The following is a 20,578-nucleotide window of genomic DNA, read 5'->3' as shown; positions in this document are numbered from 1 at the left end:
ATTAACTAAATACTCTTTTTACCTCCCCTTAGTTAGCTTCCCTTCCATTGTTCTCACTAATTATACTAACCCCTCCTTTGTCATCTCAAAGCCTCTCACCCAACCCCCTAATTCCTATCCTTTTACATTCTAAAAATAGGCTTAATCCTCGAGGCAATTGAAGCTATCATGGATCTATCTCACAATCAAATATTTCAAATACTTTAGTTCTCATATCAAGAACCTTTTCTCTGATCTCAACGACTTAAGAGACATATACAGAGGGTGCCAAAAAAATGTATACACATTTTAAGAAAGGAAAAAAACTATTAAAATTGTAATACTCAATATATACCGATAAAAGATGAATACAAGTCATGTGTATACATTTTTTTGGCACCCCTGGTATTATAGGCTCTCTAGATGATTGGAAATAAGTCACTAAACTTCTGTGAGTCAACTATAAAATAGGAATCATAATATTTGAACTGACTACTTAGACCTATTATGATGACCAAATAAGATAATGTATATGAAAATTTTTATATTTTAAAGGATTATTATAATTTTTGTCCATATTGCTGCTTGATTTTCATTTCTAGTTAGACAATATTTAAACATCTGTCATGACTTATGAAATATACTTCATTATGAAACATTCCAGAATGTTGTAAGTTGTAAGTTTTATGGGAATAAAATTCTCTGTGGTCAGGATGTTGGCCATGATTTCTTAGTTTCATGATCATAAATTAAACTCTGTGTTTAGTCAGTCCTTGGATATTGTACTCATAAGGGTCCATATGTATACCATTCCTCATTCCCTCCAGATGCACCAAGTAAACAATCTCTTCACTGTTATTTCCACTGTTTTAATTTATAGACTGATAGTCAACTATCTAATAAACAGCATCAGTATCCCAGGAAGATAGTTCAGTTTACCAACTTCTTTCACAGAGCAAATGTTCAATGAATATTTTTGAACATCTTTAATCTTCAAGGTACTGTGTTCCTGAAGTGTACATACACCAGTAGATATGTCTCCTGCTTTTAAAGGGCTGACTAAAGTGCAAGTCCTATCAATGGACCAAATTGGAAGATGTCATCTATAAGTTGCCTACAGTTCAAGCTGTACCTTAGAAATCATTCCAGATTTCTTTGTCTCCCTCACTTACCACGTCCAGTCAGCAAGTTGGACAATTTTATGAGCTAAATATTTTTCAGATGTCTTTAAGGCCTTTAGCATTTGTCTCTTCGTAACTTGTGCCATACATATCTTACAAGCTTTACCTATTACTCATATACCTATTACTTTTTATGTTATATTCAAGCTTTGGAGAACACATTGTAGTTCTATGAACATATTATGATTTTCTACATACTTATGGCTTTGTTCATATAGCTTTTCTCTCACAAGAATATCCATTTCCCTATTTCTTTTCCAGCTAATATTATCTGACTCTGTCACTCACCAAATGATATGCTTCTAAAATGTACCTGAATACAATGCACAAACGTCAGTCATGATGTTTACCATTTGTATAAGCTGTCTGTGGACTTATCTCAATTATTAGTCTTTCTTGCAGGAATATCTCAATAATAAGGGTAGTATCATGGTTATCTTGGAATGCCCAGAAATTATATTAATTTAATATAAACTAGTATTAACTTATTATAAACTCAGATTTAACATGATCTCAATAAAAACTGAACTTACCTTGCATACTGCTTATATAATTAATAAGTAAAATTAACTTCCCTTTAATAGACTGAAAGCAGAATTTTGAACAGTTGCCAAAAGATAGTAAGAGAGCTTCCAAATGCTGAGAGACGTTAATTACCATCCCAAAACTGTATTGCCAGCTAAACTACCAGTAAAGAATAGGGTGAAATAAATATACTCAGAAAAAATTTAAATAAAAACATGGAAGTACTTACTCTAAGAAAACTTTAATAAAGGGTTATCAAAGAACATGTTTCACAAAGGAAATATATTTTTAAGAAAGGGCTGACTCTAAAAGGACCTGTGAGCAAAGAAAGTGGTATACATGTGATTAATTCCAAATAGATCATCTGCATAGAACACAAAACTACTGATCATGACTAACTTGGGGGTGAAAATTATGGCAGAGCTAAAATACTTGACAACAACACATAAAGTGGCAAAAGGTGAGATGCTGACAAAAGTTTTGTATTATTTGTTAGAAATGTTAATTAAGATCATATTTTGTTAAAATTTAATGGTAACCACTATAGGATATATGTAGAATGTTCATCTTCTGGACCAGCAAAAGACATATAAAATTATAGAGAAAAATGTAACTGACTCAAAAGAGCATAAAAGAAGAACAGCAACAAAAAAACCATGTAGACATAAAGCAGTAACTGTAAAACTTATAATCAGATGCTAGAAAACTCCCAAATGTTTAAGTAAAAATAAGCTCAATAGTTAAATATAGATTTTTAGATTGGGAAAACTCTATAAATGCAAACATAATTAGGCACTAATTTTCTAAGAAGTACCAGGTCAATGTATACCAAGAACCTCAAACTGATTTATCTTTTTAAGCTAACTAATACCACTCTAGTAACTTATCCAAAAGAAATAATCAGGAATGAAATCAAAGAAATATACACATACGGAGACACACATAATGTATACATACAAGGCAATATTCTAAAGTCATTAAAATAATGCCATAATATTCAACAACACGAAAATGCTTATGTCATAATGCTATGCAAAAAAATAACAGGTTCCCAAAACCTTTATACAATAAAAACTAAAGTTTATAATATTTAATTTTCTTTTATTCTCTTCTTTTATTAGTGCATAGAAAAGAGATAAAAATAAACTATCAAAATGTTAACAAAAGTCATTTCTTGATGTTGGGCCATTGAGCAATCAACTTGTTTTCTCTCAGTATACTCTTTTGATATTTATGACCGTGAAAATATATTATTTTTGTAATCAGAAAAATATTATTTTCCTGCAGTAGAACTAACTCATAGTGCACTTCAAACATACTTCATATGCAGTATAATTTGTTTGAGGCTAACACTGTCAAGAGAATTTACATTTGCACATTTCTTTGCAGTTCTGTGTGTGTGTGTGAGTGTTACTTTACATGAATTTTGTAAGAAGCTTGAGGTAGGTATTATTATCATCATCCCCTTTTCACAGAAAAAGAGACTGAGAATCAGAGAGATTACAATATGGTAGCTCATAAGACTTTGCCTGGTACTTGTTTTATAGATTGTATTCCCCGTGTCAATTGCTCAAAAAATGTAGAGACTGCTGATGTATTTTCTAACTTTGTACATCAATTTCTGTAAGGTTAGTGAACATCAATAGTGATATATGCAAATGTGTACATGGGCATCTAAGTTACTTTCCCTCTGTTATAGGAAAATTGGGCCAAGCAGCTGTCCAGATGTGGCTCCTTAATAGACCATAACCACAGACATAAACACCTCTCACCAATAAGGAACATTCCCATGATCTCGACACTGCAATTTCCCAGCACCGTTAGGAAACATTCTCCAATCTCATAAATAAGGTTTGAGGATTTTCGTTTCTTTTTCAATTTGTGAAGAGAAACAGGGGAAGATAAAACTGGGAGATAGCTGGGGGACCACATCTTCATGCTGTGTGGGACTTCTTATCGACCTGCAGTTGCCAACATGGCTTTGGTCCTGCTTTCTGTCCTCTGGCTCCTCTTACAAACTGAAGGTAAGCATAACTATATTGACATTTATACAAAAGTCAAATTATTTAATGCATTTTTAAAGTACCCTTAAGAAAATGACTTGCTCACATGATCCAAATGTCACTACTGCTTGCATTTTGATGTATTTACTCAATTTATATAAACTCCATGCTCATCATCAAGGCATTGTGACTGGCATAATAATTTAGTTAAGATGTCTCTGAAATGTTATCCCTCATTCAATAATTCTATAAGTTCTATCATTTTATTTTCTAAAACACACAGCCCCTGATGACACCAGAGAATTAAGTTTGAGACCAGATTTCAAGAATTTCCTAACCATCTCCAGTGTTCTCTTGAATGGCATTGACACTTCCTACCCTACAAAAAGACAACCATTCACCTGAAGACATGATTTATCCAAAGGCTGAGCTAGGGTAGATGACAAGGAAGACTCTTAAGTAAAATTAGACTTAAGTTAAACTTAATTATATTATTAAGCAAAATTAAAAATTAATTGACCAGCTGAATAGTTAGTACTAGAGTTGGGACTAGAAAGTATTAAAATTCACTCTAATTTCAACCCTACAACTCTTTCCACTAATGGGATTCACATTCTTTTTGGTAAAGAGCTTTTAGTAATATATTTATACATTTCCTTTTTTCATATGTGTAATACATCCTTCTCAGGACACCATCACAGCAGAAATTTAGGAGTTGATTAGAAGAGATTTTTGTTTTGCTTTAGTGTTTCCTTTTAGTTTCTCCATGTCAGCCAGGTATAGAATTGTTTGGTGTCCCCAAAGTCACACTGTCTGTCACATTGAGTGGGAAACTGTCTCTAAGCATAGATACTTATCTGTGAAAATTGGAATATTTAAAAATAAGATAGACTTCATGTGGATGATTGAACAATTAAAAGAAAAAATGGATAAGGTATGCTTGCCATCTCCCTAGACTGCTGTTAAATAATTTTATATATTTTATGCTATTCAATTTTTACACCAACCTTTATTTTAGGTAAGTAAACTGATAGAAAGGTAAAGTGGCTTTTACAAGATCATGTAGGTAGGATTTAAGATCACATATTTTGGCTTCAGTATCAGTTCTTTTCCTACTATATGCAAACATAATAGAAAATTGTCTATGCAGTGTAATTCCAAGTGATCAAAAAGGACATGTAGTCTAAAGACAATTTTTCTACTTTCTCTCTGATGCTTTAAAATTGTTCCAGCATAGGAAAACAAAAAACTTTATTTCCATTGAAATCTGAAGTTTTTAGGGCAAATGCGAATGTAAGAAAGAACATAATGGTTTATTACACTGAGAAATAAAAAACACAGTAGAGTCTTTCCTAAGAAGTAAGTATTATCTGTATATGAACAATTTCATTTGGGAAGGGGGTAATCAGGGATTGTGTCACAGAGAGGGAAAGACATAAAAAGGAAAAATAGAGATCTCTGAGGACAATGAGAGAAAAATTCATAAATTTGAGGAGGCCTATAGAAGAAGAGGAAACTGGATTACTACAGGCAGACTTTCTGATCCTATAATCTTTGTTCTAATCCAACACCTATCTCTTCTGGGCATGGTGGCCTAGGGTTTACATATATTGAAAGATCATCAACAAAATTGTTTCATCATTGTCATGTCTTTCCAGAAGTGGGGGAAGGGGGTGGAGAGTAAAAGAAAAATTCTTTATTATCAAAGTTCAAGTAGAAGCAAGAACTTGTTCTTTTTAATGCTTACCTTCTCCATGGGAATTCACTCCTCCATGCCATTTCAACAAACCAACCAACCAAAACCAAAACAAAATCCTTTCAACATTTATATCAATATTATCTCTTTTTCTAGCAATAGCCATAAAACAAACACCTGAATTAGAAGCCTATCAAGTAGTTCATCCTAAAAAACTACACATTTTGCACAAAAGAGAGACACAGGACAACCAGACAGAGAAGCAAGCCAAAGAGGTAAGTAATGTGAATGACTGAGATTTCCCCATCATCATAAGAGACAGTAAAGAGCCATTTTACTAATAGAAGTGATATCACAGTCAACATCTAATAGTTTAACATTGAAGCCCATATATACAGGTCTCCCCTTCATCCAGGAGAGAGCAAAGGATTTCTCAGAATGCTTTTACAGTTAAGCAGAAGAAAGTAAGTTAACTGCCTCATTTGATCACACAAAAAAATAAAGCTTCTTGGATGGTTCTCCAAGTTTCTGGGGCAGAGGTCGGGGGGGGTGAGACGGGGGGAAGGAACACAGGAAAGGCAGCCATTTTTGAAATATATGCTCCATACCAAGTCACCAAACCCACGTCTTCCCCCTTCCCTCGTCCGCTGCCCTCACTGAATGGTCTTTGCCTGGGCCATTTTGTCTATAATGGAAAATTCAACGTTCTCTCATTAATTAACAGATTTAAGAATTTATTAAAAAATATTAACTCTTCGACTATTACACTTTATAATTTTTACTTTATTTAATTCTTAGTAGGTTTTTGGTTGGTTTTCTTTCATATATTTGGTTTGGTTTTTACATAATAAAAGTATATGCCTTCTTATTCTTCCATTAGTGATCCATTAGGATACACAGGACTGTATATTGTACATTAGAGCAAATGATTCGTTCCTAGCTCATATATTAGAGTTAGTTCAATCTGTAAGCATTAACTTCATGTTATTATACTTTTGGGAAATCCATCTAAATATACAATTTATGTTTTATTTTACATATTTAAAGGCATAAAAGAGCTGCTTTTATTTTACACTCATTCGTAACTATTCTTATATATATACTACATATATCATTATATTATAAATTTTAGATCGACTCAGAAATATAAATTGATATCATAATAGTCTTAAATATTTTTAGGAGAGATATGAGCCTGAACTTCAGTACCAGATTATATTAAATGGAGAAGAAGTCATTCTTTGCTTACAAAAAACCAAGTAAGTTGTACCTTCCAAAAATTTAATCACTGGATTATATTGAGAATGTGGAAAAATAAACTTCGAGACTCTCTTAGTGTGATTTGAGATAAAAGACATGAAGTATATTGAGTTTTAGTTGTTTTGGGTTAGTTTGTGCTAATGTTATCTAAGAAAGTTGATGCTTTTCTAGAAAATTATATGCAAAGTGTAAAACAAAGAGAACTATCTTCCTTGATGCTTCTTGGAATTCACTGAAAATCATTTTTTTTTAAAGATTTTATTGGGGAATTGGGGGAGGGGAACAGCGTTGGGAAATCGGGGAAGGGGAACAGACAAGTTGCTGTCGTTTTGTTCTTCAGTCTAATTGTGGAGGACGTCGCTTCACTGGCCCATGTTGGTATTATCATTGTGCTCTTCCTGGGTGAGGCAGATTGGGCACCAGCCACTGGACGGCCACTCATGGTGGCTCTTGGCAACTCACACTGGCTGCCGGCCGCTCACACTGGCTGCCAGCCACAAAGGGTAGCTCAGGACAGCCCACTGCAGCTCCACTGCAGCCTATGCCATTGCCAGCGACTCATGGCAGCCCAGTTCCAGGTCGAGCTGTTGTTCACCATCTTAGCTGTAGAGGGCACAGCGTTACTTGCCCTAATGTGGGATCCGAACCCCGGGCTCTGCTGCTTAGAGCTGGCATCCCAAGCCAACTCTTAACCAATGCGCCACTCGGCTGGACCACTGAAAATCTTTTTTACCCAGATAAACTCAAGTCTTTGATGTGACTTTCCATTACTTTTATAGAAACACATGTCCAAGGCCCATTCAGGCACACAGCCTTGAGATAGAACCCAGGGCATGGGGCTGCTCCAAGTTCTATAGAAGTCAGTAAACTTCTCTCTGAATGTAATGGTCCTTGATGCTTATTTGTGACCCAGCACCCTTCAGAGACATTGTGGAGGCTGTATCCTTGATGCAAAGACTCCAAACATAACCCATTCAAAGATAGAGAACCTTCAGCTAAAAAGTAGCTGAGGGCATTTCTTCACTCAGATCCCTCAGGTATAAATAATGCTTTGATTTTCTTCAGCAGCAGAGTTCCATTGTTGGAAAAGGATCAGTGGGTCTCATTGTAGGTATAATCATTCCATTAGTGCTAAAGAGCATGACAGGAATAGTAGCCTTTACAGCACAGAAAGCATATCATGCAACTTTTTGCTCTTTACAGGCATCTCCTGGGGCAAGACTACACTGAAACTTATTACTCACCCAGAGCAGAGAAAATCACCACAAGCCCTCAGAATGTGGTAGGTGGGATCTTCTGAAATTTACCACTTACATCATAACAGTCATAGGTTGAAGAACAACATAAAAAAGTTTTAAGAACTTGAAAGCAAGGTACTCATCTATGATCAATGAGAAAACAGGCGAAAAATCAGTCAGTGTTTTAAAAAGGTAGGAGTGCTAGGAGACTTCCAAATGTTACATTTTTTTAAGCAACCAAAAGTCCACTTTTCCCTAGACCATGTTATCAATAGGTTAAAAATATTTTGCCCTATAGGTATTTGAAATATCATGTCACTACTTACTATTTTCTGATGATACATGTATTTATTCTGAGTTTAGCAATGGAATAACAATTATTTAATATAATTTTATATTTGGTTAAACTACTAACCTATAGATAATGCCAAGACCTAAATGTCAGACATGGAGAAATAAGGCCAAAGGAAGAACAGAAAGAGAGTATAAAAAGGCTTAATCACAGATTATTACCAAGCTAAGTGAGCTTCTTACAGCCACCCTCTATGACACCCCAAATATGTATGTCTTTATGAAAACTAGTCAAGACTTCTGCCACAAAATGGCTCTTTTCTTTTTTCTCACATCAAAATTCTCATCTCATGGACATCTGGATTTTTGCTAACATTGACTTCCAAGAAAAATATCTGATAAATTAATTCATACTCAAGTGTGAATGACTGATAATACTTTAATGTGGTACCTTTTCCAAGTCTTCTATGAGAAAATGTCTATAATAACAAGATTTCTTCCAAAAGAAAGAAAAACATGGATGCAATTTCAGGCCCTCAAACAAGTCAGTTTATTTTGAATAAGAGGTTATTCATTAACTTTCTTAGATCATTCTAGATAAGTGACCCTCTACTTTGCTTTTATGGAACACCAACCATATCTGAATTTCTAGTTGTAGACAAATTCTTTGGGTTTTTTTATGCTGGTAAAGATATTCCACTAACACACCAATTAAAATGGTGAGTTGAACCAGTTACTATGAGGAGCTAAGCAGTGGTAGTGTGACCCTCTGAGGACTCTAGAATCTAGAAAAATGTGTATCCCATTTTATGGATATGTGATGCATAGTGTCTTAGGGACTCAGCACAAGACAGCCACATTCTCCAAAGCTGACCTTCAAATCTGAGAGTTGCCCAGAGTACTGTGGGTCCCTGGGGAACTGGCTGCTTCTCAGATGCAACGTCCACTTTCATCATGAGCTCACTTAGGTTCAACCTCCCTGGAGTTTCCTTTAGTGTGAATTAATTCAGAAAAACAGGTGAGCCATCCAATATGGAGAGCTTCCAGGGTCAGTGGTGGAGCAGTTCATAAAACCTCTGAGACTCTTGCTGTTTTTGTTTCTGGAAACTGGTTTGGCCACAGCCATTACTCAAAGAACTTTCCTACATATTTAAGATAACAGCCTTCACCACAACAGTGATACATTTATTCTTGTAGTTAATTATTTTCCTTCTTTTTTTCCCAACCTTAGGAACAGTGCTACTATAAAGGACATATCCTGAATGAAAAGGGTTCTGTTGCCAGCATTTGTACTTGTAATGGGTTGAGGTGAGAATTATTCCCCTAAGTGTTAAACATTAAGCACCATTTTGTTACACAGAGTGAGTCTTCCTGGACATCACGTCTTCTTACTATCTTTATACCTAAAATGCTGAATATATGTGGTTAAAAAGATGAATGAAGTATCACCCTTGCAATCATTTTATAACCTGCTCTAGTCCAAGGTAGTCATCGCAATATTTAAACACAATGCTACACTGCACTCCAGACCTTGATAATATCTTAATCCATTTCCACGTTTATTTACCCCACTCACTGAAAACATTGTTTTATTTTCTTAAAGATTCTATTCTGCAATTGTCATAGTGAAACATAATTTTTAAAAGTGTGTGTGTGTGTGTGTGTGGTATTTCTCTTTACAGAGATAATTCTTATCAATTAGGGAAATTTTGGAAAGTAAGAAAAAGCACTAATAAGAAAATAATCACCATGAAATTTTACCTCCACATGATCAGTATTACGAACATTTTGTCATGTTTGCAGCCTTGTATACATATAGGCAAATATACTGGGGGTACCAAAAAAATGTATACACATTTTAAGAGATGTTAACACTTTGGTCGACATTGCTCAAGCAGTAGTTCGCCCTAACCAGAAGTGTCTGGATGCTGATTGATAACTACTTTGAGCACCTCTGGGAATTTCAGAAGTCAAAGTGACTGTATTCATCTTTTGTGACCGATATATACTGAGTATTATAATTTTAATACAGTTCTTTTTTTGTTTGTTTCTTTTTTTTTAGCTGAGCCATCCTGCCACCTGTTGGCAGCTCAGCGGCTGCTCAGCTTGGGCCGGGACTTGAACCGCTGTTGCTCAGAGCTCAAACTCTTGAGCAAGCTCTTAACCAACTGAGCCACTCGGCCAGCCCCCAATACAGATTTTTTTCTTTCTTAAAATGTGTATACATGTTTTTTTGGCAACTCTGTATTTCACATGGTTGAAATATGAAATAAAATACACATAATTGTCCTTCCAACATGGTTCATGCCACGTGACATCATAAGCCTTTTTCCGTATTATAAGATACCTTCATAGGTATAATTTTTAATGGCTATGTTGGCTTTGTAATATTCCATCATATGGATTCACTTGATATTTCTGGACAAATTTTCTTACTAAGAGGGGGAATTCTTTAAGCTACTCGCTCCAAACGGTTCCTGTGGCTGATCTGCTCCTCATTCTTTCTCTCCTCTGGGGTTCTTGGTATCGGCACACTCCTTTGCTTTGTTTTCCATTATATTCCTAGGAGTTGGCAAGAAATATTTTCTAAATATATAAATAAACTATGGACAAATATTTACTGAGCTCATGATAGAAATTCCAAATTTTGGGGGCTAGCTTCATCTTAGTAATTCTTGTTTACAATTCTCTGGGTAAATAATATAGGCTCATTTTAGTACTGACAAATACTGATAATAACTTACGTTAGCAGAAGTTACCCAAAAGCCTATGAATGAAAACTGTATGTGTGAGCTTGGGATGGAGGAAGAGGTGTCACTCTATTCTGGTTAGTATATGTGACTCTGTGGCCGAAAACCCTCAAATATGAGTCTCTGTATCTCACAGGGGTTACTTCACACATCAGAATCAAAGATATATGATAAAGCCCCTGAAAAGCACAGACCAAGAAGAACATGCTGTCCTCACATATGACCAGGAGGAGCTAGACCCAGCTAATCACACCTGTGGTGTAAGAAATGCTGGCAGGAGACGTGACCTCATTCGAAACCCTAGGTCACTCAAAAGCCCAGAGGTGAGTGTAGCTTTCCTTTTATTCAGTTGTCTCAACAATGATATATCTTAAACAGGTGTGCTCAGCACTGACTGGTATAGGTAAAGCCCACACACTGACTTCTTCAATTTAATTTGCCTCTGAAGAAAAAAAGCCAAATCTCTTTGTAGCTTTTCAATCTTTTCAGGTCAAGATAATTAGTAACAGTGTTCTTTTTCTCTTTGTATAGCAAGAAGACTTTCTTCGGGCTGAGAAATACATTGATCTCTTCTTGGTGCTGGACAATGCTTTCGTGAGTATGAATATGTGTGCTTCTTGGCCAGTTCAGGCAACTTTTAAGTTTTCTTAGCAAGTGAACACAAACAATAAACTATTTTGGCTGAAAATACGGAGCCCATTCACCAGATTGTCTTATGTGTTCTACATGCCCTGATAGTAGTAAGTTTTGTTTACCCTTTAATATCCATCTGCTGCCAAAATATCCAGATATTGGAAATATACTTAATACCAGATAACTACAGGAAGTCAACTATAATAATAAAAAAACAAAAATGAATTGATTATTAAAATATTTAAATTCTCACTATATCATATACATACAGATACAAAACTATATATAAACCACAAGTTACATTTATAAAACTGCTAGAATCTGTGCTTCTAATGAGCAAATATTGCTTTATAATCAAATTTTGATATTATTCAATTGGTTTAAAAACATTGAAATTATCAATTTGATTTATTCAATGTAAAAGTAGAAAACATTGAAATTTTACATAAATGCCTAATTTTTCTCTTACCAAAAAGTTCTTACATTTGGAATAGAATTTGTTGAAACAGAGTTTTATATAAGGAAGACATGGAATAAATAGACATTTATTTACATTGAAATGTGTGATTTTTTAAAAAATGTGAACTCCTATGTCTTACTAGCTTTTTCACTTGAACTTGCTACTTTAATTATGCTTTGCATTTTGTATTTTACAGTATAACATGTATAACAGGAATCTAACTTTGATAAGAAGTTTTATATTTGATGTGATGAACCTACTCAACGTGGTAAGATATCTGTCCCTATAAACATGTGTTTTCACATGGAACCCTGGGGCTTCCCTATAGCTCACCAAATAAGGAGTTGGGAGGGTCAAATGGCTTAAGGCTGACAAGTTTGGGAAATTTAGCAGATAAGGATAAACATACTGTAGCAAAAGCAACTTCTAGGATTTCTATTTTCAAAATGGGATACATTTATCCATTACTTGTGGTCAGCAAAGGATCTAAAACACTAAAGAAATCTCAAAAAATTTTATGAAGGGGCCGGCTGAGTGGCTCAGTTGGTTAAGAGCTCACTCAAGAGTTTGAGCTCTGAGCAACAGCAGTTCGAGTCCTGGTCCGAGCTGAGCAGCCGCTGAGCTGACAACAGGTAGCAGGATGGCTCAGCTAAAAAAAAAAAAAAAAAAAATTTATGAAGAAAATGCTCTTCCCACAGATTTATAACACCATAGATGTTCAAGTGACCTTGGCAGGTCTTGAAATATGGTCTGATGGCGATAAGATAAATGTGGTACCCAACATAGGCATCACCTATAACAACTTTCTGAAATGGCTTCGTTCTAACCAGAGAAAACTGAAGCTCCATGATCATACTCAGCTACTCAGGTGAGCACGTGCAGGTCAAGGCCAAGCAAAGGCAGCTGGAGTGGATAGTGATTCCAAAGGTTTCTTGGTAGAGATTATGTTCAATTATATCTCCCCGATGAGTTGTCAGAGAGCCTGAAGTTCTAACATTGGCAGTTCACCTGTGACATTATGAGAGACCCATGGCACATTACTAAAATGGACTCTTGGATGTGGGATAACCATCTGTGGTCATTATAATGCTATGGAATAGCAGAAGCTTTTCTGGGGCCTAGTAAATAGAAAAAGATTAGGACAAAAGGGAAAATCTAAAACACGATTGACAAAAGCTAATGGTTCCAAAGACTCAGATTGTGACAATGTACCTATAACTTTCACACAGTGGAATTGGCTTCAACAATCGACGTGTAGGAATAGCAGCGTCGAATTCCTTGTGTTCTCCATCTTCAATTGCTGTTATTGAGGTTTGTAAACTTACAGTATGTCTCCCTGTGGTTCTACATCCTCTGTGAAGACCAACAGAATGCCTTATAAAGTTAGCACTATGAACATTTGCTGAGTTAGTAAAAAAAAAAAAATAGAAATGAAATTACTGGTAGACCATTACAATGAAGATTCTTTGGATTATGAAACAGAATATTTCCTTACATTGACTCTCCCAAAAGTTGGTGTTATGGAGTAAGAGCAGGAAGACTGGGAGATAAAGGGAATCAGGTGCCCTCTGTGGTCTGGGCCAACTTCAAATTAATCATCCCCAGTATCAATGGCCAGAAAGATCAGACAGGGTGTATGTCGGTGTGATATAGCCAAGCACTACCAATGTCAATGGAATGATTGCAATAGCTTTTGGAGGCCTCTGAGTACATAGTATGGTATCTTTTAGTACTTCCTATGAAGAATGTATATACCTTAATTTAACCATGGTTTACTGAGGACTTATCATTAGTTCAGGAAATATTTGTTGAGTACTGACTCAGTGGTTTGATTCACAGGAGTCAATCATTTCAAATGTTTATTGAATATTTTACAATAACCAATGGCAGGGGAAGGAAATTAATGACTATTTTTATCTGTCCAACTATTTTATTTTTACCACTGAACTTTGGCAACAATTAAGAATTAACTGAATAAACAAAGAAGTAATAGATGTTTCTATTTTATTCAGGCTAAGAAAAAGAACAATGTGGCTCTTGTAGGAGTGATGTCACATGAGTTGGGTCATGTCCTTGGTATGCCTGATATTCCATATAACACCAAGTGTCCCTCTGGGAGTTGTGTGATGAATCAATATCTGAGGTGAGACCTTGTCACCCTAGGGGGGAAAATATTGCTTAAATCTTAAAGGATTCAGATGTAGTCTATATAGCTGGATGGGCATTTTTTACAAAGGGCTGTGTATCCCATTAATTTACCTCCAATCTCTGGATGCACAAATTTTACCAGCCATTAGGCTCATTATTTAGGACTTACACATACACCAAGATAGCGCATAAGTATAGTGACCATGTTATTTTAACTTAAATTAATTTAACATTAAATAATTTATTTTCTGAAAGTATGTATCAAGATGATGACAGCTATTCCCAACACTAATCAATTAATCTTTTTTATGTTATTAGTAACTACCTTCTAATGCCAGGTACTTTGCAAGGATTTGGGATTAAAAAAAAAATGAATAAAACATACTTGCTCTTGAAGGAAGAGAAATATAGAGGGCCACAGAACCTCTAAGTCTGCAATTATTTCCTTTCACTAGTTCACTGTTATTATCGCTTAGCTCTCAACCCTTAATGATAACAAATGGTGAAGCTCATCACTGCTGCCAATTAGGACAGTGCTGAATCCACAAAGGAATTTAAATGCTTCCAGCTCTACAACTAGGTGTCTAGGAAAACAGTTTTCTAACCAGCCTAGTAGTCATGCTCTGTCGCCCCCCCCCCCACATATAATGCAGTACAGTCCTGAACAGAGACAAAATTTGGAATTTCCACTAAACTAAGTAATACTGTTAGACAAGTCAGACTTTCGTATTCATTTATCATTGTATATCATGGTATTTCTCATTTTCCTTCTGGTCACAGTTCAAAATTCCCAAAGGATTTCAGTACGTCCTGCCGCGCACATTTTGAAAGATACATTTTATCCCAAAAACCAAAGTGCCTGTTGCAAGCAGCGATTCCTAAAAATGAAATAACAAAACCAGTGTGTGGGAACCAACTTCTGGAAGTGGGAGAAGACTGTGATTGTGGCTCTCTTAAGGTATAAAAATATCCATGGTTTAAAAAATTTCTTAGAGAGTCATTGCAGCTCTCTGTTTTCTTTTTCCTTTAAAAACAACAATAAACACCAAGTTGTTTTGGAAATTCTTTCCAAAGGCAAGCTTCACATCATAGTAAAAAGTAGATTTGCACTTGTGTTTTTAGTACTGACCTAGGTCATCGTTTGGAAAGCATTTCAAAAGCCAGGGTATGCTTATGATACAACTGTATGAAGTTCAATGGAAAGAAGTAAATCAATAACTACAACGTGTCACTTAAGATTGTCCTAGATTTATTAGCTAGAAATTCCTAACCCACATAAAGTCACAGTTGATCATTTGTTTAGTAATAACAATTACAGATCTAGAAGTAAGTTCTCTTTATAGGGAGAGTGGTTCTTTTCTCATCAAGCTAATGTGTAAACCAGGCAGTAAATAAAGTGGAGAAGGAGAAAAAAAGAAAAATCATATAAACCTGTAGAAAATGGGTTATTAACATAGAGCATCTAAGATAATTACTATAATTCTGCTAATATTTGTAAAATCTGAACACTTCAAGGCATTGGTGTACCCTAAACTACGTCTCTGAGAATATTCGCTAACAATCTCATACTAGGTTTCTAAAAGAGAGCGTTCTATTTTCTTAGCAGTCTTCTGTTACTCTAAGAAAATAAGTTAATATTTGAAGAGATTTTCTATGTCAACCTGCAAAATACTTTTATATACATCATCTCTTTCATTACACACAACAAACCTACAAAACATATTTTGTTATTATCCCAATTTAGAGAAGAAGCAGTGAAACTCAGAAAAGTTTAAGGAACTAGTTCCAAAGGTAATATAATAGAAAGGTATTATGGTAATTGGTGAAACCCATTAAAACCCAAGATTTATCCATTATTTTAAGAGGCCTTATTAAAAAAGGAAAAGCATATAATCTGTCTGTGCTTCAGTTTATTTATTCAGAAATATTAAGCTGTTTATATTAGAACATTACATGGTGTAACTTAATAATTTATAAAGAACATTGCAAATATTCTATTTATAATGAGATATGAAATTTTACAAATGATTTAATACTTCATAATAAGTTATATTTAAGTTTATCTCATTCTTAGCTGCTTACATTCCCATATGGTTTATTAGGTGGAAGACAGTTGAAGTTATTCATAATCGTAGTACTTCTAACTTCAGCAGGCAAATGGCATATGTAGTATTAGATATATACTTTATATAGTATCTGTTAGTGAATAATCCAGTTTCCCATGATCTGATATGCCACTTTATTATTTTTATGTAAATATTTAGGTATTTTTCTAGGTTTTAAAAATATTCTATCTGTCTAGATATTATAACACAAGCATCATGCTATTTTAATGAATGTAACTGTACAATGCATTTTAATATCTTTAATGGTAACACTCTTTATTGATAAGAATTGCATAGCAATTCGTCAATGTTAATTCCTCATATAACTCTTCATGTGGTGTTTTTTTGTTTTTTTTTGTCAGCTTGCCCACAAATACAATTGAGAATCTGATTGAAATGCATTAAATTCATATTTCACTGTGAAGCCACTGGTGTTTTCACAACATTAAGTGTTGTTTTAAGAGACAACTTGCCTTTAAAGTTTCTCAGGAAAATTATATATAAAGTTCTTCACCTAATTCTGGCACATTTTGAAAGTTTATTCTGGGGCATTTTCTATTTTTCTTTTTGCTGTTAGTATGTGTAATGTTTTCTTTTTTATTCTAGATTCTAATTTATTATTACTTTTTATGTTATTCGATTATTGTCTTACACAGCTATCTTAGTGACTCACCCAATATTTTTAGAATTGATCCTCTGGTTTTTCCAGGTCAAGAATTTTTTCACATACAAATAATGAAAATGTGATATATGCTTTCCAATTATTACATTTTCATATCTTTTTCTTGTCTCACAACATTTGTCAGAATTTCTATAAAAATATAGGCTGTAAGTAATCCTGTCTTATCCCTTATTTTATTGGATATATTTTTACTATTAGATAGATTTTCTTTATCATGGTGATACATAATTCTGTTCATACTTTGTTATATATGCCTCAATAATTTAATAATGGCTACTGGGTTTTTACCGAGTAATTTTTTCCATCTATCACAATAATAGTTGTTTTTCTCCCCTCAATCTCTTAATATGATGGATTATGTTACTTTATTCTGTACAGTTGAGACAACCTTGCATTTTTGGTGAAAGAAAAACCTTGCATAGTTGTAATAAAGAGTTATTACGTTAATAAAATGGTATTTTACTGATATTTCATTCAAGGTTTTGCATTTATATTCATTAATGAGAATAATGTGTGTGCGTGTAAGTGTATGTATTCATTACCAGTTCTCATTATCAATAGTTCTATGTATACTATTATGCAGGCTTAATAAAAAAACAATCAAAGATTTAAAATATTTTTTCTCTATCTTCAAACAGTTTGAATAGTATAGAAATATTCTACCTTGAAGTTTTAAATTAATTTACACATAATACCATCTAGGCCAAATTTATTTGGGGTGATTCTTGGATAGTTCTATTTTTGTCCTTTTAAGAGGTAGTTTTCATTAAGCTTAACATTTTTTTTTTCTATTATTCACTTTCTTTGGTCATTTCCACTGCAATTTGTATAGCAGAGTAATCTAGCTTAAAAAGTGAAATTTATTGCCATCTTGTACCAGAATTCTATGTACCTAGTCAATAGGGAAAAACGCTGAACCCACTTTTCCCTTGTGTGTGTGCTTTCAAGGAATGCACCGATCCTTGCTGTGAGGCCATGACCTGCCAGTTAAAGCCTGAAGCTGACTGTGGAAAAGACACTTCGAACCACGTCCCGTAAGACCTTTATTTTCTCTCTTTGTTCTCAAATACTTTCTTGCTTTTATTTCAGATTTGAGAAAGATGTGCCACTGAGTTCTATAATACATTTAAAACACATTTTTTAAATGACTCAGTTTCAGAAAGGAAAAAAACAATCATGAACATAAATAACTCAGGGTCCTATGTATACTATTACACTAATGAGAAAATGTCTAATTTGTCATCTGGGAAATTAGGACTGCTGAAGTCTGTGCTAAAAATTATATAAATTTCTATTAGGTAGTAATGAATTTAATACAAATTGAGATCAGAGAAAATTTTATTTTAAAAGCCCTGGATTGATGAGATGAGTAAATTTTGGTCTTGGTTAAGAGCTGATAGTTGTAATTCGCAAGGTAGTCAGGAAATCAATAACATTTGAGAACACATTGTAAGATTTGGTGACTTTATTCTTTTTTAAAAAATGTATTTTATTTTTAATTTTGTTATCAAAATATAGTTGACATACAATATTATATTAGTTTCAGGTGTATAGCATAGTGATTCAAATTTATATACGTTACAATGTGATCACCACAATAAAACTAGTCTGTCACCCTAAAAAGTTATGATATTATTGACTATAATCCCTGTGCTATACATTATACCCCTATGATTTATTTATTTTATAATTGGAAGTTTGTTCATTTTATTCCCCTTCAAACAAACAAAACAAAACAGAAACAGACTCACAGATACAAAGAACAAACTGATGGTTGCCAGAGGGGAAGGGGATGAGGAAATGGGTGAAAAAAAAATTATTCCTTTTAAAGTGTCTCAATAAGCTATCATCGACATATTATTTTTGTGTTTTATACAATCCTACATGAATTGAGCAAGGGAACCCATTTGTTTTGAATATGGTATTTGTTTCAGTGAAAAATAGTCTTCAAGTCTCAAAATGGTAGTAACAACAACAAAAAATCATAAATAGAGGAAAGTCTCAGGATAAATTATATGGCAGAAGTTATTCCTACCCCTCTTTCTTGAAACTTTTCTGGAATTGAAACTGGACAGAGATTATAAAGAAAATAACAGACTCATACACCATCGACTCGACTTTCTCAGGAAAGGACCGGCATTGTCATAGAGAAGGAGCATCACTCATTTATTGACAAGGCACCACTTACCACGACTGAAACCCTGGTGGGATCCACTCTGCAGGGAATTCTGAAAATTATGCCCATCTTCTAATTCTGTCCCAGAGACTGGGGCACAGCATCTCAAAAATATCCACTCGACTCTTTAGAGGCTTCAAGTAATAGGTGGCCATGCCCCATTATGGGACAAGATTAGCAATTTAGTATCATGGAAAGAAAATTGGACTTGGAGTCAGGAAATGCCAGTTCTTTCCTTAGTTCCGCCCAGTAGGAGCTGGGGGACTTTAAGCCAAATTATTTAATTAGTTTTCTCACCTGTAAAATGGAGCTAATGATATTGTCTTTAAGTAGGATCGTTAGTATTATTTAAACTCTATACAAATGTTCATTATCATTATTACATAACATTTTGTCATTTATAATAACCATGGCTTCCAAATATTTTTTCTCTTTTAATCAGAGAGTGAATTAAAAAATCTGCGTCATTGAGATTCTACTTGCCGGGACAAGAATCAAGAAATCTAAACAATGCCAAGTTTCTTGTGTATTTTCATCTTTGCTTTTAGATATATTTTGCTTTTTTTTTTCTTTCTTTCTTTTTTTTAAACTGAGCCATCTTGCCACCTGTTGGCAGCTCAGCGGCAGCTCAGCTCAGGCCGGGAATCAAACCCGCAACCCTGTTGCTCAGAGCTCACACTCTTGAATGAGTTCTTAACCAACTGAGCCACTTGGCCAGCCCCTATATTTTGCTTTTCATTTGCCATTATCTTTCCTATACTTTTACCAGTCTAGCCAACAAATTAAGTAGATGTCTTGAGAGAAGTTACCTGTTTTCTAAGACCTGATCTTTTATATATTTTTAAGGATCGTGAAACTGTTACTTAGCTCTACCCTTCGGAGAACAAAAGAAATTAACTTTTGACTGAAACACATCAAAATGTATGGCTGAATTAGGCAGAGTTACTAAAGAATTGAAAAATTACAAGTGCTTTGTATTTTCATTTTATTAGTTATAACCCATGAAAAAAAGACCACTCGATGAGTGAAGCCTTTGGTTTTGGTTCATACATTACTCCTGCCTTTTACTAGCCCTGTTCTTAGAAGTGTGGTAGTTTTCTATATCATATCAAGATTAATTAAATATACACATTTTTCATTTTATCACGAGTAATACTTTCACCATCACATATAATAGGAATTTTGAGAAGTCTACATTGCTTACATTTTAATTCAACAATCAAGGAATGCTTTATTCATCTATTGATTTAATAAACCATAATGTGAATGAATAAACAACACAACTCGTTGAGGCTTTCCTGTGTGGTCATTTTCAAAAGTGGATATTTTTGAGGTTTGTTGTAGGTTTGTATCAGGTGTTAAAGCCTCACGTAATTAGACAAATTTCCCACTGGTCATTTGACAGTGTTGCCCCAGGGAGCCGGGCATTACTATGTGGCAATGAGGAAAGA

The 20,578-nt window shown here is 34.4% G+C and overlaps 1 protein-coding gene across 1 annotated transcript; it reads left to right on the top strand.

The window, feature by feature from the left end:
* Window positions 1–3,449: 3,449 nt before the first annotated feature.
* ADAMDEC1 (ADAM like decysin 1) lies at window positions 3,450–19,753 on the top strand. The gene is made up of 14 exons (XM_019659550.1): window positions 3,450–3,709; window positions 5,541–5,659; window positions 6,567–6,643; window positions 7,848–7,926; window positions 9,405–9,481; window positions 11,060–11,246; window positions 11,455–11,517; window positions 12,213–12,284; window positions 12,715–12,884; window positions 13,246–13,327; window positions 14,029–14,159; window positions 14,945–15,122; window positions 17,900–17,985; window positions 19,570–19,753. The coding sequence occupies exons 1-14, from the start codon at window positions 3,622–3,624 to the stop codon at window positions 19,574–19,576; spliced, it is 1,416 nt and encodes a 471-aa protein (XP_019515095.1). The 5' UTR covers window positions 3,450–3,621; the 3' UTR covers window positions 19,577–19,753.
* Window positions 19,754–20,578: the final 825 nt, after the last annotated feature.

The sequence above is a fragment of the Hipposideros armiger genome, unplaced genomic scaffold (genome assembly GCF_001890085.2).
Source record: "Hipposideros armiger isolate ML-2016 unplaced genomic scaffold, ASM189008v1 scaffold_301, whole genome shotgun sequence".
NCBI lineage: Eukaryota > Metazoa > Chordata > Mammalia > Chiroptera > Hipposideridae > Hipposideros > Hipposideros armiger.
The sequence above is the reverse complement of the archived record's forward strand: the minus strand, read 5'-3'. Positions and strand labels throughout refer to the sequence as shown.

Bases quoted from the DNA above. Each gene is read 5' to 3' on its own strand.
- ADAMDEC1 (XM_019659550.1), top strand. From the start codon at position 3,622: ATGCTGTGTGGGACTTCTTATCGACCTGCAGTTGCCAACATGGCTTTG. The intron at 11,518-12,212 runs GTGAGTATGAAT...TGTATTTTACAG, and splicing joins TGGTGCTGGACAATGCTTTC to TATAACATGTATAACAGGAA. The intron at 13,328-14,028 runs GTTTGTAAACTT...TATTTTATTCAG, and splicing joins CTTCAATTGCTGTTATTGAG to GCTAAGAAAAAGAACAATGT.